The sequence below is a fragment of the Falco punctatus genome (genome assembly GCF_963210335.1).
Source record: "Falco punctatus genome assembly, chromosome: 8".
NCBI lineage: Eukaryota > Metazoa > Chordata > Aves > Falconiformes > Falconidae > Falco > Falco punctatus.
The window spans coordinates 63,069,537-63,084,887 of record NC_137588.1 but is presented as its reverse complement, the minus strand read 5'-3'; the positions used below and the strand labels follow the sequence as shown (position 1 = coordinate 63,084,887).

General features: G+C 51.1%; 1 protein-coding gene across 3 annotated transcripts in view; it reads left to right on the top strand.

Moving 5' to 3' along the window:
• The window catches only part of FNIP1 (folliculin interacting protein 1), a 70,435-nt gene extending 63,200 nt beyond the window's left edge, over positions 1-7,235 (top strand). For all 3 annotated transcript variants that reach the window (XM_080400449.1, XM_080400451.1, XM_080400450.1), the window contains 4 exons: positions 63-231; positions 2,286-2,483; positions 2,871-2,986; positions 3,943-7,235. In XM_080400449.1, the coding sequence (XP_080256575.1) occupies positions 63-231; positions 2,286-2,483; positions 2,871-2,986; positions 3,943-4,021 (562 nt within the window). In that variant the 3' untranslated portion in view covers positions 4,022-7,235. The remainder of the gene's footprint in view (positions 1-62; positions 232-2,285; positions 2,484-2,870; positions 2,987-3,942) is intronic.
• Positions 7,236-15,351: the final 8,116 nt, after the last annotated feature.

Below are 15,351 nucleotides of genomic sequence, written 5' to 3'. Positions count from 1 at the left end.
CCTCTGTCAGCTGAATTTGTTGTTTGCAAATTGTATGTGTCTCTGATACACCTTTCTTGCAGGTCAAAATTAGTTGAAGTGAACTCTGTCCAGCCCAGTATCGCCAATTTTGGAAGATCCTTACTAGGTGGCTACTGTTCATCTTACGTCCCTGACTTTGTTTTGCAAGGAATAGGAAGTGATGAAAAGCTGAGGCACTGTTTGGTGTCAGATTTGTCTCACGCTGTGCAGGTAATTAAGCTATATTTGGTAAATGTATTTGTCACAGTAGGGAAAGGCAAATGTTTTTGAATGTACATACCTGCTGGAAGTGGAAATATTTACTGTTGCAGCCTCTTCAGGTTTCCCCAGTCCCAGGTCACCGATTTTTTTCCTCTCTCAATTAACATCTGCAAAAACATGGGTATTTCACTGCAAATCTGGAGCACAAAAACTTAATATTTCCACTGAAGCCAGCGGAGAGGTTCATGCCCTTGGGAAGACGGATCTCTGTGCTCAGCCTTAGAGAGGAGTCTCCTGTAGGCATGGCAGCCTGCTGGTGGTCACACACCCACACGGTGGAATGATGTTAATCACAACCAGACGCTGAGGTTGCTGTGCCGATCTTCCCGGGCACAGTCTGGCTGCGGTGGTTGTGCAGAAGCTCCCTTTGCTCCCTCCTCTTCCCATGCACGTTTAACCAGTGTGCTGCTGCTTGCGGGGCAGAATATGTTACCTGTGGTGAAGCTGTCAGGAATGCTTAGTATTTGGGGACATTACTCCTTTTTTAGGATTGTAATCAAAGTGTCCTATAGTGTCGGCTGGCTTTGTCAGGAAAAGAGAAACCAATATGAAGGTAATTGTCCTCAGGGGACTCGCAGTTCTCGTGTCTGCTGGCAATCATCTTTTCTCCCCGGAAGCATTTCCTTAGATGAACTGGGGCATGACTGGGAAGCGTGGCATTTCCTACCCCTTTTAAAGTCATCAGGAGACGAGGGGAAAGCAGGCTGTTGCTGCAGAGTGTGATTGTGCTCCCCTCTAGTTTATTCCCGAGGGAATGGGGAAAGACCCGTGCACAGACTGGTGAGCAGTCTGCTTCTCTGAGCGCTCCCCTGGGAGCCTCCGGAGTGTCCCCTTCTTCCCCACCTCTGAAGTTAAGGCTGTGCACCACACCTGGAGCCCGGCCCACCTTACTGCCCCCTTTCCTTGTGCCCGGCCCCGCAGGGGGTGAGTGTGCTCCCTGCATGGTTGTTCTAGGGGCTGTTTGAAACCCGTGTGTTTTAAGCCAAATGTTTAAACCATTTGCAAAGTGTAATTGAACTACAGGCAACAGAAGCAGCAGTGTGAGGTAGCTGCTGCTGTGAGACAGATGTGTCTGAGACAGATGTGTCTGAAACATAATGGCGAGGCGCTGGCACGGGCTGCCCAGAGCAGCTGTGGGTGCCCCATCCCTGGCAGTGCCCGAGGCCAGGCTGGACGGGGCTGGGGGCAACCTGGGCTGGTGGCCGGTGTCCCTGCCCGTGGCAGTGCACTAGGCTGGATGGTCTTTAAGGTCCCTTCCAACCAAACCATTTGATGATGACGATAACCTAATTGTGGTGCATGTCCATCAGGAGATTTACATTTCAATTGCAAAAGTCAAAGATTGAGAGGATACAAAAGGACCGAGCACCATTTGATATGTTTAACTTAAATAGTAAGTGCATCCCAGCCCGCTGTGAAGTCCCTGTGGGACTCTTTGGAAGGAGATGCTTCCTAACAGTCAGCCCCAAAAATGTGCGGGAGAAGGACAGTGGGGTTCCACATGCTCCCCCTTTCTAAAACCTCCGTGGTGTGGGCTGGCTGGAAGCAGGCAGGAGCTGGGCGCAGGCTGGGTTCCTGACTCCCTCTGCCGGCCTTCCCATAAAGGGAACCAGTGACAACTGGGAATAAATCCAACCGTGTTAACACAGCCTTGTCGAACAGCAAGTTGGATTTTTGGTACTTTCCTTTTTAGAGGTTTAAATTATCCTTCAGATACGTCAAAACTCTTTATATCAAGTATCAAAAGATATAATTGCCAGCCAGTGACACACTTCCAAGCCTGGAAGAAAATGTAAAATAGCAACTATCCTCCTAAGACTGTACCTTGCTTCCAATAAAGCTCTGATTTTAGTAGGTGGAATGCAATGCTAGCACATGTTACTGTATTTTAGATGAAGCAGTGCCTGGGATGCTATCCCTGCTATCCAGGATGGTGATGTTTTGTGAAAGGACCATTGTCATTTGCCATTCTCAGGGTTCTGCTATTCTTTTTTTGTTTCTAGCATCCTGTTCTGGATGAACCGATTGCAGAAGCCGTCTGCATTATTGCAGACACAGACAAATGGACGGTGCAAGTGGCCAGTAGCCAGAGGCGAATGATTGATAATAAGCTGGGGAAAGAAGTGTTAGTCTCCAGTCTCGTCTCCAACCTGCTTCATTCCACTCTTCAGCTTTACAAGCATAATTTATCTCCAAACTTTGTAAGTATGAATGACAATCGAGCGAGCGGTGTTTTTAAAGCATCCTTTCGCTTCACAGGTTAAAGAGGTTGTAAGGTTCTGCCTAGTTTACATGCCCGTAGCCGCAATTTTCATAGCCAGTGCATCCCCTGATGTAACTCTTCGAGCTGTCTGAACACCACTCTGTAGCCGAGACAGCTGTCTCATTAATTCTGTTTTAACATGCAATCAAAGGCTTCTGCTCAAAAGTAAGAGTCTTGCCAGTGAATATCTTACTAATTATTCACCTAGACACGGCCACGGAAAAGGCAATAGATGTACGGGGTCCGCGGTGTTCTGCTCTGAGGCTGGGTGCGGTTTGGATACAGCGCTGTCTCCTCCCTGACACAACTCCCTTTGCCTTTCTAGTGTGTTATGCACCTGGAGGATCGGCTGCAGGAGCTCTATTTCAAAAGCAAGATGCTGTCCGAGTATCTCAAGGGCCAGATGAGAGTTCACGTCAAGGAGCTGGGCATGGTGCTGGGGTACGGTCACAAACTCGCTCCGAGCAGCGCTGCCCTGCGCTTCCTGGTGCCAAATCCTCTGCCTGGGCTTGTTCTAAGCACAGCGAAACGGATTCCTAAGTGGGACTGGAACCGTAGAGTGGCATAAATCACCCATGGCTGCAGGCTTCTCCCTAGCCAGTGCTTGGTCCCGAGGATCCCCCAACCTTTCTCTCTTCCCTCCGGGCAGGAAGGTGGGCTCAGCACTCCAGAGCTTATCAGATTCCTTCCTTAGTTGGTCAGTCAGTGCTCGACAGCGTGGGGCACCTGATTCCTCCAGGTTGACTTTCCCTACATGGCAGAAGACACCCTCTATGTCATGTAAGGCACATAATACCTCTCTGTGGGTGTGGGGCACAGGCAGAGAAGCTATTTACGGGGTGTTTATAGGAAGGATTTGAGTATCTTATTATGCAGAGGAGTACAGGGTGATCAGGAGGGCACACGGAGCGTGTGTGGAGCCTGGAGATGGGGGAGCAGCTGCAGCGGGGTGAGCTGCCGCCCAGTGCCAGGGCTTCCTTGGGAGCTGCAGATGCAGCTCAGCCCCGTCCTCTGCTCCTGCGCTTGGCCCCTCGGCTATTGCTCCCTTTGCTTTGAGAGGAGGAAGGAATCTGCTGGCTTTTCTCCCCCCGTCTGCTTTCTCACCGGTTTGTTGGCCCTGTGGGAAAAAGCCACCCGAGCAGGCAGGTGGGCGCTGGCGGCGCAGAGCCGTGGCTGGCTGAGCGCGGGGATGCAGAGCGGGGCGGTGGCTGCGCCGTGTGACCCCGCGGGCGCTGCCGGAGCACGGGAGCGCGACGGGCTGCCCTGGCGTGGGGAGCGCGGTGTGCGCTGGCGGCCCGAGCGCCGCGGGCTCAGCGGGCGGCGCGGTCACGAACGCGCGTGTTCGGCCCAGCTACGCTTCGGGTTAGATTAAACGTGACTCTTCTGCTTCCTTCTAGGATTGAATCCAGTGACCTCCCTCTGCTGGCGGCTGTAGCAAGCACTCACTCTCCGTATGTTGCCCAGATACTACTTTAAAATGCCAGAGGCCACAGAGATTGACTTTTTCCCCCCTCTGGAAACAAAGTGGAAGGCGAAGTTGTTCTGGCTCCTTTCTCTTTGAAGCAGTTAAAACAAACTGCTCCTGGAGCTGCAGCATCTCCATATATGACTGCACGTTACACAGACAGTTGGAGACTTTCCCTCTCCCACTTGGTCATTTATAAAAAAGGATAAAGGAAGAAAAAAGAGAAACGAGTAAGCCTAAGATTTCAGCCACAGGAAAGCGAAGATTTCAGCAAAAGCTGAAGATCTGCATTTTTTACCAGTTTCTACCACAATGGCTAACTGTATTTTATATTGGGGAATGTGAGGAAGAACTGCTTTGAGACATACATGATGCTATCACCAATTATAAACTTAAGAGAATGCAGCAGTTGTCTTCAGACTGGCTTCTACTGATTAGGACCTTGTTAAGATCCGTAATTCTCAAGCTGCAATGATTTGTAAACAACTTCTATTTTTTTCATGTCATAGTCAAATTCTGGATACTTCCCAGAGGAAGAACAGGGGTGGGAGGGCTGGTTTGTTTTTGTAAAAAGCTTATTAATGTCACTCGGCTCCAAAATTTATTTATGATCTTTCTCCTGGGGAGAGGGAATAACAGGGGTGGGTGGGAGGGCACAAGGAGGAGGGAGGAAGAGGCCAACAGACAAACCAGCGATGGAGAGTCTCTTTCTTGGCCAGATGTTGCAACCAGTATTAAATGTTTATAATGTTTAAATGTTGCTTTATACTAAGTGATGCTTTTCTTCCACAATGTAATCAAAATGTAAAAAAAAAAAAATCTAAAGAGAATGTTGGCTGAAAGTTCCCTGTGGGGTCCCCAGAATGACATGACTATTACCTCTAACTTTTTTATGGTCTATAATGTTCTTGCAACACCATATTCTTTTTACAGCAGTCAGTCAGCTATTGAAATAATGAACTAGAAATAACTGTACCAAAGCATTGGGGAAAAACTGAATAGACTATTACCCTTAATTGCTCAGGTAACTAATTGATATATTTTTTAAAACCGTTCTACAAAAACTGAACATTGATTACACCATAGTATAGTAATATCAAAATTATTTTTTCAAAAATATACCCTTGATGCAGATGTCTCTAATCCCTTTTCTACTCACTTGTGTGATTACCAGCAGGAAATGTTGTTTATTTTATTCTCGGCATTTCTCCTTCACTCAGCCATCACTGTTTTGTCATTGTATATACAATAGTTGTACGAATAGCTGATGGACCCAATCTGGTGTAAGTAATGTAAATATACAGTGGTAGGTGGATTATGTTTTCAAAGGCTCTACTACCTCAGTTTAACTGGACACTTCATTATAGGCTTTTCTTTGCGTATTTGTCCTAGCAGCCAATTAATGTTGCTGATTTTTAGGGTCTGTTTTCATTGATTCTCTTCGGTATATTGCAATTTATGGTTTATCCACAGAAGTCGGAGATACGTGTTCACTTGGTCGCTAGACTCTATAAACAGTTCTAGAAATATGTCATTCTGTAATCATCTTTTCAGTAGTGTAGCACACCTGCTATTCTTGTTTGCAGAGTTATTTTAAACACAAATCTATTTTAACCATTTGATAAACTTGAAAACAATAGGAGAGATCCCTGCCCCACCACTGTCAACAACAAAACTCTCCTCCCTTCCTTCGCTGGGGCCAGGATTTCACCCGGAGTGGTTTTTTTTTCAGTAATATTCAAAATCTGTAATGTAAGGACTCTGTTCCAGGAAAGATCTACATGGCAAACCCCCACCCCTTTCCGTGTAGTACCGAGCCTGTGTCAGTAAGTAAACCAGACGTTAATATAGGCAGTGTCATTTGAAACTTTTGTATATAAAATCTAACGCTGACTGCTGCAGGGAAGAAACTTGTGTTTAATTCGTGATCTAAGGATATGTTTCTCCCCTATTCTTCAAATGTCCTTTCTTCACCACACAATGATGTTACACCTGGCTTTTGGAAGGAGCACAAAACATAGGGGCCCAGTGGTGTAAACACGTTTTTGATGAAATACAGGATTGAGCTCAGAACATGAATTTTTAACTCTTTGCTATGATACGTTATATAGCTGATAGTTCCGATTCTGAACGTTGTACATAGATTTGCAGCTGTAGCCTGGCGATGTCCGTGCTGCTGGGCTGTGTCACGGTGCTGCCAGAGGAACCTGGGGCTGGGCTCGTGCCCTTGCCGCCGGGGGGGCTCCTGCACGCCGGGCAGCGCCGCACTGCGCCCTGGCGCCTCCCGGGACTGTGCTGATAATGCACCTTTGCAGGAAAATACTCTGTTCTCCTCCACGTAACCTTATTAGGCGACTTGTTGGTATCGCTTCAAAATGGATTTGACTCAAGAAAGGCCCTTGCGCAGCTGCGCAGCTTAAATTGGTATTAACTGGAGGAGGAAAAGGTGGTGGGTGGTGGGCATCCTTCTCTGCTGTCTGCTGCCTAACACAGCCCGTTAACGTCATCGTAACGGTGTGTTCAATCAGCCATGGATGAACGAGGCCACCGATGCGGCTTCCTCGTCACCCGCTGGCCAGTGCCAGCCCCGCGGAGCCCCAGCCCCAGCGGCGCTCCTGGTGCGGGGGTGGCCGAGCAGCGCCGTGGTCCGGCACAGCCAAAACCCTCGTGCGATGGGAAGGTTTTCTGTAAGTTAACTTGTAGGGTACGTGAACAACACGGTACGTATGTCTGTCTGTCAAATAATACAAAAAGGGATCTTTTACAGGACTATAGCATCGACTTTTAAAAAGTATATTGCGATAGTTTTATGTGAATAGAAAACTAACATTTGGTTTCTTTTTTTCCACTATTACCAATCTCCATTAACATGTCTTAATTTTCTGGCTAAAAACTAAGTGTACTAGGCACACAAATTAGCAAATTTGTTTTTGTTGCAATTGGCAAACACTGGGCTGCTAAGAACAAAAAATATTTAAAAGAAAGGATTTTACACCTTGCGTATGTTTTCCCCATTAGTTATTATAGGTGTTTTATGACAATTTTTTGCTTTCTCTAAATTATTTAGATGGTGGTACTTGTAAAATGCTGGGTAAAATGTACATACTTGTTACCTCTTCTGTTTTTGTATATATTTCCCAAGATGTGCACTTGTATTATAATAACCATTCCCAATTTTAGGGGAAATTTGTGCAATAAATACAGTATGTCAATTTACTTCTAGTACATTTTGTGTCTGTTTTTTATATGCATAGCATGAGAGTGTTGGTGAGTGTTTAAGCTTTAACCACCGCAAGCTGGACGTCTGTCTGCCCTTATCACAGATGCCTTTTGAGACCGGCTGCCGTTTTATTTGGAGTCTTTCAGGGAATTAGTCATTTCAAAGAGGAACTCGTGTTTGAACTTGCTGTCCCTTCAGCTGTGAGTGTTGTTGGCCTGAAGAAAGCGACAGCAAGGTGAGAGGCTGGTCCTGGCCGTCTGTACTGACGCTTGGCTGCGCACGAGGAGAACAGATGAATGCACAAAGCCACGGTCGTCGCGCTGATGGGTACGGTCATTCCTAAAGTTGCCTGCAAAGCGGTTGGTCACACGGGTCGAGTGTAATTCCTTATCTGCAAGTTACCGGGTTTGTGCCCATCTCCCCAGTTACAATCCCTTCCCTGTCCCTCTGGGCTGCTGCAAATGAAGGTTATCGAGAAGTCTTTGTAAGGTTTTATTAAATGTAAGTTCAGATTGTGATGGAGTGCTGTCAAGAGGAGAGAAGTAGTAGGTTATACAACAGGTAAAAGAATTAACTTGGGAAGATGTAGTAGAGTGTACGTACGGCGGCCTTTAGAGCATTCGGATTATTGCGGGTCCTGTGTTGCTGGAGAGGGAATCAATAATCAGGAGATGGAGATCGCTGGCGTGGTTGCACCCTCAGCTTTGATAAGCTTTCTGATGGTCTGTGTCCCTGGCACGTGCCTTCCCCGGGCGCCCCTGGGTGCGGGGCTGGCACAGGCTGAGCCTGGCGCGAGCAGAGGCAAGTGGCCGCGGGCCCCATCCTGCAGAACCAGCCACAGGGCGGGTGACCGGCACCGATGGCAGCCCGGCAGCGCGGCAGAGGCCGGAGCTTTCCAGGGCTTCCACTTGCACCTGCCAAGTCTTCTCTGGTCAGAAGGTTCCTGTTACCAGACTCTCTGGTCTCATCTCCAGGAGGAGTGAGGGCTGTAACAGCGGAGGTGCGGGTACCACCACCGCGAGCTTTCCCGAGGAGCAGGGAGCGGGGGAGCCGGGGGAGCCGCTCCGACTGCTCCTCACCCCCATCCCAAGTAGCGTGGTAGCAAACAGCTCCGTGCTGCGTGTGGGTGCAGCGGCGAGAAGCGATCAACAGAGAATTAGTTGCCTTTTAGTAACGATGAAGACGGGGTGATTGTTGGGCCCCGCGTTCTGTGCCATGAGGGATTCGGAAGGCAGAGCCTGCGACTCCGAGCAGCGCTGGAGATGTGGGGCAGGCAGCAGCGAGTCCAGGGCCCCCCAGATCTGCGGTGGGAAATGCTCGGTCCCGGCTGGTGCAGCGGGAGAGGCGGCAAGACCCTGCTGCGGGACATCGGTGCCGTAAGCAGGCTGCCAGCCCTCCTGCAGCGTGCCGGGTGCTGACCCCGTTGGCTGCGGGCACCTAAGGGAGTTTGGTGTTACAGGGTAGGTGGTCCTGAGGGGCCCTCCTGCCGTGATGTGCGAGGCTGGCTGGGGTCAGGTGTCTCTGTGTGGGTGTTGGCAAGCGCCTGTTAGCAGTAAACTCAGTCGTGTAGTCACTGCAGCATCCAGAAAACACTGATTTAATGCCCAGAATTGATTTCCCTTTTAACACTCCAACTATACTGCGATACCGTGCTTGCTAGCCAATATTTTTAATGTATTATTACTCCTTTTCTGTAATTCCCTTTATCTTCCTGAAACAAAGGGGAAACCTAATGCACTTTTGCCTAGGCAAAGGCAGGGAAGCAAGCCATAGCCACCAAGTACCACAGCGTCTTTCACCCCCTGCGTGATTACGGGGGGTCTGCAGAAGCAGGGGCGGTTATTTCTGTGTGGCTTAGTGCAGAGCAGCCACAGGACAGCTGCTGGACCCGCGGGGCAGAAAGCAGCTCCTTGTGTCACTGCTGGCTGCACCAGCGCACAGAGCTCCCACACAGCTCGCCGCTGGACTGCTGCCGCTTTCTTCTCTCGCTGCAAACATGACTTAAACATTTGTCATTAAAAAACAGTGACCTTATAGCTGGAGTTATAAACAAGCAGACACCCTGGAGATACACACGTCTTCTGAGTCTGTGCTGAAAGTAACGCCTCTGTTCAGTGTGCTGCAGCAGGCACGTTCTGTTCCAGCCGCCCTCTCGGTTTTTATGGGCTGCAGGAGCGGCTGCAGGCTGCACACCGACTGCACGGCCGTCCTGTCCTGCCGCGTACAGTAACATCATCTGTGCTGCTGCTACAGGCAAATCTAAACACACCAGCGCTCGGATTGCTGAAAAGTGCTCGCTGGTGCTGGCTGGAGTTGCTGCTTTACTGAAATCGGTGCTTTTCAGCTTTGACAGTCGAAGAACCACAAGTTCAAATCCATTTGGGATCTATGCCAGCTTTTAGAGCAGAATCTGGTTCCCCGGCAATGCGGGCTTTGCTTTGAGACCTCTCCTGGCAGAGGAGCTAGCAGGTAAATCAGCTGTGCCCTGTGTCATTAATTGTGGTAGTAAATTAATACTGGAGGTCAGCGAGAACCCCCATCCCCACCTTCTGGGGGGAAAAGTGGGAAAAACACGAACAGTGTTTGGCTGCGGTAACACCAGAGGCACTGCACAGTTCCCACCCGGCAGAGCAGGGGTTAACTGCTGCTCCAGAGCATGCACTTCTATACTGTCTGTAATAGAAAAACTTTAATATATTTCCTCCAGGTTTCAGCGGTGCTGTGCCAGCTTTGTCACTGCAGGGCACACAGCTTGCTCAGCACCCAAGTACAGCGCTGTGAGGTCCTGCCCCAGCCGGCACAGAGGTGCCAACACGGAGCTTCCCATGGAGCTATGGATCCCCATGGAGCTATGGATCCCCACGGAGCTATGGATCCCCATGGGAATCAGGGAGCTGGCAGGAGGGGCTGTGTGTCGGAGGGCTGCTGTGGCTCACCCTTCCCCAGGGCACTGCTGCTGGGCAGCATTTCCAGCCTCCCAAGCTCTGCCGGCTGGCCTGCAAGGCTGGATGCGTCGTGTGGTCTCTGGGAATGCACAGCTTGGTGTGAGCTATCACCCTCGTGTCACCCACTTGGGCCTTAGAATCACAGAATCACTGAGGTCGGAAAAGACCTTTGAGATCATCGAGTCCAGCCACTAACCCAGCACTGCCAAGCCCACCACTAACCCACGGCCCCAAGCACTGCACCTGTGTGTTTTTTAAACACCTCCAGGGATGGTGACTCCACCACCTCCCTGAGCAGCCTGTGCCAGTGTGTGACCGTTGTGTGGGTCCCCTGTTCTCTTACACCCTGTCTCCTCCTAGGAAGCATAGTAGCAGGGGGAAGCATGTTACTCCCATGTCTTTGTTTATTTTCATTGCCAAAAATATTTGTACAGCAGCAGAATTTGATTTCTAAACCTCTGCCTGTTCCAGCTGTTTGTTCCCAGCTGGAGCTGAAGACATCTGCTCCGAGGGTGGGGAGTCCCCGCTGAGCTCCTGCCTTCAGCTGCGCTCCAGAGCACCAGCCTCCGCAGGGCACCGGGAGCTCCGTGTAATCACCGGTAATTCCTGCGGAGCGGCAGGAGGTGCAGGAGCAAGGCAGACGACAGCGAGTAGCTGGGCCTGTGGTTTGAGGCGTCACTGCCGCAGGAAAGGCGACTTGAAGAACATCCTGAGTGTTTGTGGTGGGGCACCCAGCGGCACTGCTGCGCTGCCAGCTGCGGGCCCTGCACAGCCGCTCTGCCACGCCACCAGCTCCGCAGCAGTGCCCCGTGCTCCGTCCCGAGCCGTGACGCTGGTGCACGGCAGCTGAGCCCAGCTCTGCCCGGTACCTGTTGCTCAAGGTCTCTGTGGGTTTGAGCAACGCCCGCCGCGGCCGGTCTGTGGCAGGGCAGCCTGTGCACGCCGCGCTGGCCCACCAGCGCCCACGGGGGACACGCTGGCACCCGCGGGGGACCCGCCAGCCGGGCTGCACGGCTGGATAACTGGCCCCGTGCTCTGTGGGGTGAGCCCGGCCGGGCGGCTTCCTCACGCTGGGGCTCGGGCGCTCCAGCCCCGCCACAGGCACACGTGGTTGTTCCAGGCCAGATTGCCACCGGAGCTCCATCCCGGCGCCTTGCAGCGCGATCTAGCCACGGCCCGGGCGCTGAGCACCCCGAGCGTGGGCAACCATGGCTCCCGGGCAGAGCACGGCGGAGCTGCCTTCAGCACCGATGGGCAGCCGGGACCAGCCGGAAGGTCCCTGTCGCAACACCCCAAAGGAAGAATTTGGGCCGGAGGTTGGTCCCGGGTTTCAGAAGCAGCACAGGAGAGAAGCAGGGACCTTCTCCTTGTGACACAGCTGCTCTGCCTGTGCCCCGTCCCCAGCCAGCCTGGGGGCAGGGAGAGGAGCCCCAGCTGGGGTCTGGGGGGGAGGATGGAGCAATGCACCCCTCACTCCCCGAGCGCCTCTGTGCTTTGTTTGCTGCTGTTCTCCATGAGGACCTGTGACCCAGCTCCTTTGATAACAGTTTTGCTGCAGATGTGTCTTCTCAGAGATGAAGAAAAGACCAAGGAAAGTCTTCAACATTTATTACCTGGGGGCGAGGGTGGCAGGAGGCAACCGTCCTGCCCTGGCTCACCTGTTCTCCCACTACCAAACCAGAACCTGCAGGAACGAGAGGGAGCCACAGCTGCCAGAGGTGGCGGCTGTCCCTGGGCCCACCAGGTTTTACCCGGTAAAAGCATGGTTCAATGCCGGTATTTTTTTGTTGCCAGGTTTTATCTATCCAGCACTTTCTAAACTGCTAAGAGAGAGGAACTTTCTCCAACCGCTATGCTTTTGGCTGCTCCTTCTAACCACTTTAACCAGAGTGTCTGTTTAATCTGGAACTTGCTTTTTCTTCTTCGTTAACTCCTTAGCATGAGGTTTTGTGCTGCTGGTAGGACAGACCTAGCTTTTTTCTTAAGGAAAACCACCAAGGAGGCACGGAGAGCTGCAGCGATGTCCCGCCGTGCAGGTCACATGTAGCTTTGCCGTGTTGGAGCAGTTGCGATGCGCAAGGCACAGGACTGTGCACTCTCATCGTTATCTCCTTCTCGAGTAGGATGGGCTGAGGTCGCACTCTGGGACACACATATGTGTCACTTGTGGCATCGCTGGGGTTGGGTGGGACAGCTGAAGGTGGAGTTTGTCCCAGTCTGTTAATGGAAAACACGTGTTTTCCTTGAGTGGCACAGAAAATGAAAGCCGTGTTTCTTATGGAAGTGCGTGTAGTCGGGCTGAGAAAGATGGGTGAGAGCGTTTCCATGAGAAATGAGCATCTTACTTCCTAAAGACAAAATACTTTAGTTTTCTTGGATAATATAATGAATTTCTAGAATGTTTCCACTGATGTCACCAGTGATGGCAGCAGTGAGAGCGCACGGAGGCAAAGCTTGAGCCCGTGTAGGGGTGACGATGGCAGGTCGCTTGGGCAGCTCCCAGCGCTGCCATGGGATCAGTGGTGGGACCTCTCTGGGGCAAACGGCCTCATTTAAAGGCTCTGGCGTGGGGAGCGCGAAAGGTCATTACGCTGCAAAGGCGTTTGTAAACCGTGACTTTAGGAAGAGGGTACAAATGGGTTTGTGCACTTTATTTTCCTGCCAGAGATGCTTTTCACTTTGGAGAAGTTTGATGCATTTGAAAAGACTACATTCAGCAATTCTTCTATAATTACTTCAAAATTACAGCCACGAGCAATTATATTTTTCAATAGCTTATTGAGTGCACTGAATCCTAAGAAATTAACTACCAAGTTTTCAAGGAGCAGATTTATTAATAGCAGCTGTAACTAGAAATCTTGTCTAATTTTGATCACTACCAAAAGAGCTGAAAGGGCTCCTGTTTGCATTTATTAACAATATGACTGATAAAATTTGCGGGAGACATTCTTGGTGAACAAGATAATTACAGCTGTGTTGCGTGTGGCTCAGTAATTAATGATTGTGCGCTTTATTCTGCAAGCTTGTTTTTCTTGTACGGCTCCAACAGTTTAAATAAAGGTCCTGATCTCTGTCATTTCACATGACATTGTTCTGGGGCTGGTTAGGCTGTAAAAGCCATCAGCCTGGAGGCAAATTTATTTTTCAAAATACAGCTTAAATCTGTGAACCATTTCTTAAATTATAGGTTAGGGTAAAGCAGGCCCTTCCCAAGGAAACAGATACAGTTTTTTAAGAACTGTAGGCTTGAATTCATTTACTATTAAAATGGAGGGGCCTGCCCTGGGCTAGTGAGAACCCCCATGTCGCTGGCCATCGCAGCTCTCCACAGCCACAAATTCAGGCTCCCATTCTTAGGGGGACAATAATCCGTAACAGAAACACAACTTTTCAGATAGGTTGTAGTTGACTGTCACATCCTTGTCTGGTTTTTCCAGGGCTCACTCGCTGCTGACCCCGCTGGATCGCAGGCTCCGGCGGCAGGTCACCCTCGGGTCTGCCAAGGGATCGCCGGCTCGGGCAGCAGTCGGCAGAAGCCACGTGGGATTTGTCCAGTGCAAGTCATCAGGCTCAGGAATACGGGGTGAATTCCCTCTTTTTCAGAACATGTACCACAGAGGCAGTTTTAGAGGCAATGCCTTCCATCAGCAGTGTCTGTCCTCTGCCTTCATCACAGTCAAAGCATGAGGGCTCATTAAGCATTTCTAATTAATTTGTGATTCAACTATTTCCTGTTCAGACGGTCAACTGAAGAGGCAGCTGAGCATCATCACTGGAGCACGTGGCGGTCCTGCTACCTCAGGAAGGAAAATACTTTCCCAACAGAACTGTCACCCCCTCCTTGCCCACGATGTTACCTACAGTTTCACCTGCTGGCCCTGGGGGGCTGGCTGACGGCCGGCTGGGCATGGGCCCCCGGGGTGGCGGAGGAGGCCAACAGCATCCTGGCTGGTACCTGAAACGGTGTGGCCAGCCGGCCCAGGGCAGTGACCGTCCCCTGTGCTGGGCACTGGGGGGGCTGCACCATGAACCCTGGGTTCGGGTTTGGGCCCCTCACTGCAGGGGGGACGCTGGGGGGCTGGAGCGTGTCCAGGGACGGGCAGGGGGCTGGGGAAGGGGCTGGGGCTCCGGTCTGATGGGGGGCGGCTGGGGGAGCTCGGCCTGGGGAGGGGGCGGCTCAGGGGGGCCTGGTGGCTCCCTACGGCCACCTGACAGGGGGGTTGGGCAGGGGGGGTCGGTCTCTTCTCCCAGGTAACCAGCGACAGGACAAGAGGAAACGGCCTCAAGTTGCGCCAGGGGAGGTTCAGATGGGGGAGCAGGAAGAATTTCTTCACGGAAAGGGTTGTCAGTGCTGGACCCGGCTGCCCGGGAGGTGGTGGGGTCACCGTCCCTGGGGGTATTTAAAAAGCACGTCGGTGCGGTGCTTGGGGCCGTGGGTTAGCGGTGGGCTTGGCAGTGCTGGGTTAACAGCTGGACTGATCTCAAAGGTCTTTCCCAACCTCAGTGACTCTGTGACTCTGACCACCGCCACTGGTAGGCAGTGCGACAGTCCCTGCACTGTCACCCTTGTGGGGCCTCTGGCTCCTGTCTCCATGCACAGTCTGTCAGTGCCGGCTACCGGCCAGACCCCAGGAGATGCCTTTGCAACTACGGGTAATTCCCACCCCGGACACAGGGTCCTGCTGAGCTCTGTGCTCTTAGTTTTTTACTGTAAAAAAGCCAGGACATACTCTTACTGCCATTTTTGGTTGCAGATTCTTCACCATTTGTGAGCATATCCTTCTTTTCGACCACAACTGGAAAAAACTCTGGAGTGGCTCCTGCTCCTTCAAGGTCTCCTTAACTGCAAGCCCACAGACTGTTTCCATTTCTCTTGGTACCTTCTTGGAAAAGTGCAGTGCATTTGTAACACCCTCCTGCAGACAGAGCCAACCAGTAGTTCATAAAATAGCAACTACTACGCAATTATTTACATAAAAGAAAACACTTGCACAGCACAGGCAATTTTGCTTTGGACAAAGACAGTGATGAAACCCAACATTCAAATGCAATGCAGACCTGCATGGAAAGAATCTGCCCACTAGCCCAAGCGCTGAGAAAAATATTAGTCACTAAAGCAGTTTGAAGAATTCAGATGCTGAGATATCTGCTGGTACCATCCATGGCTTTTAGCATG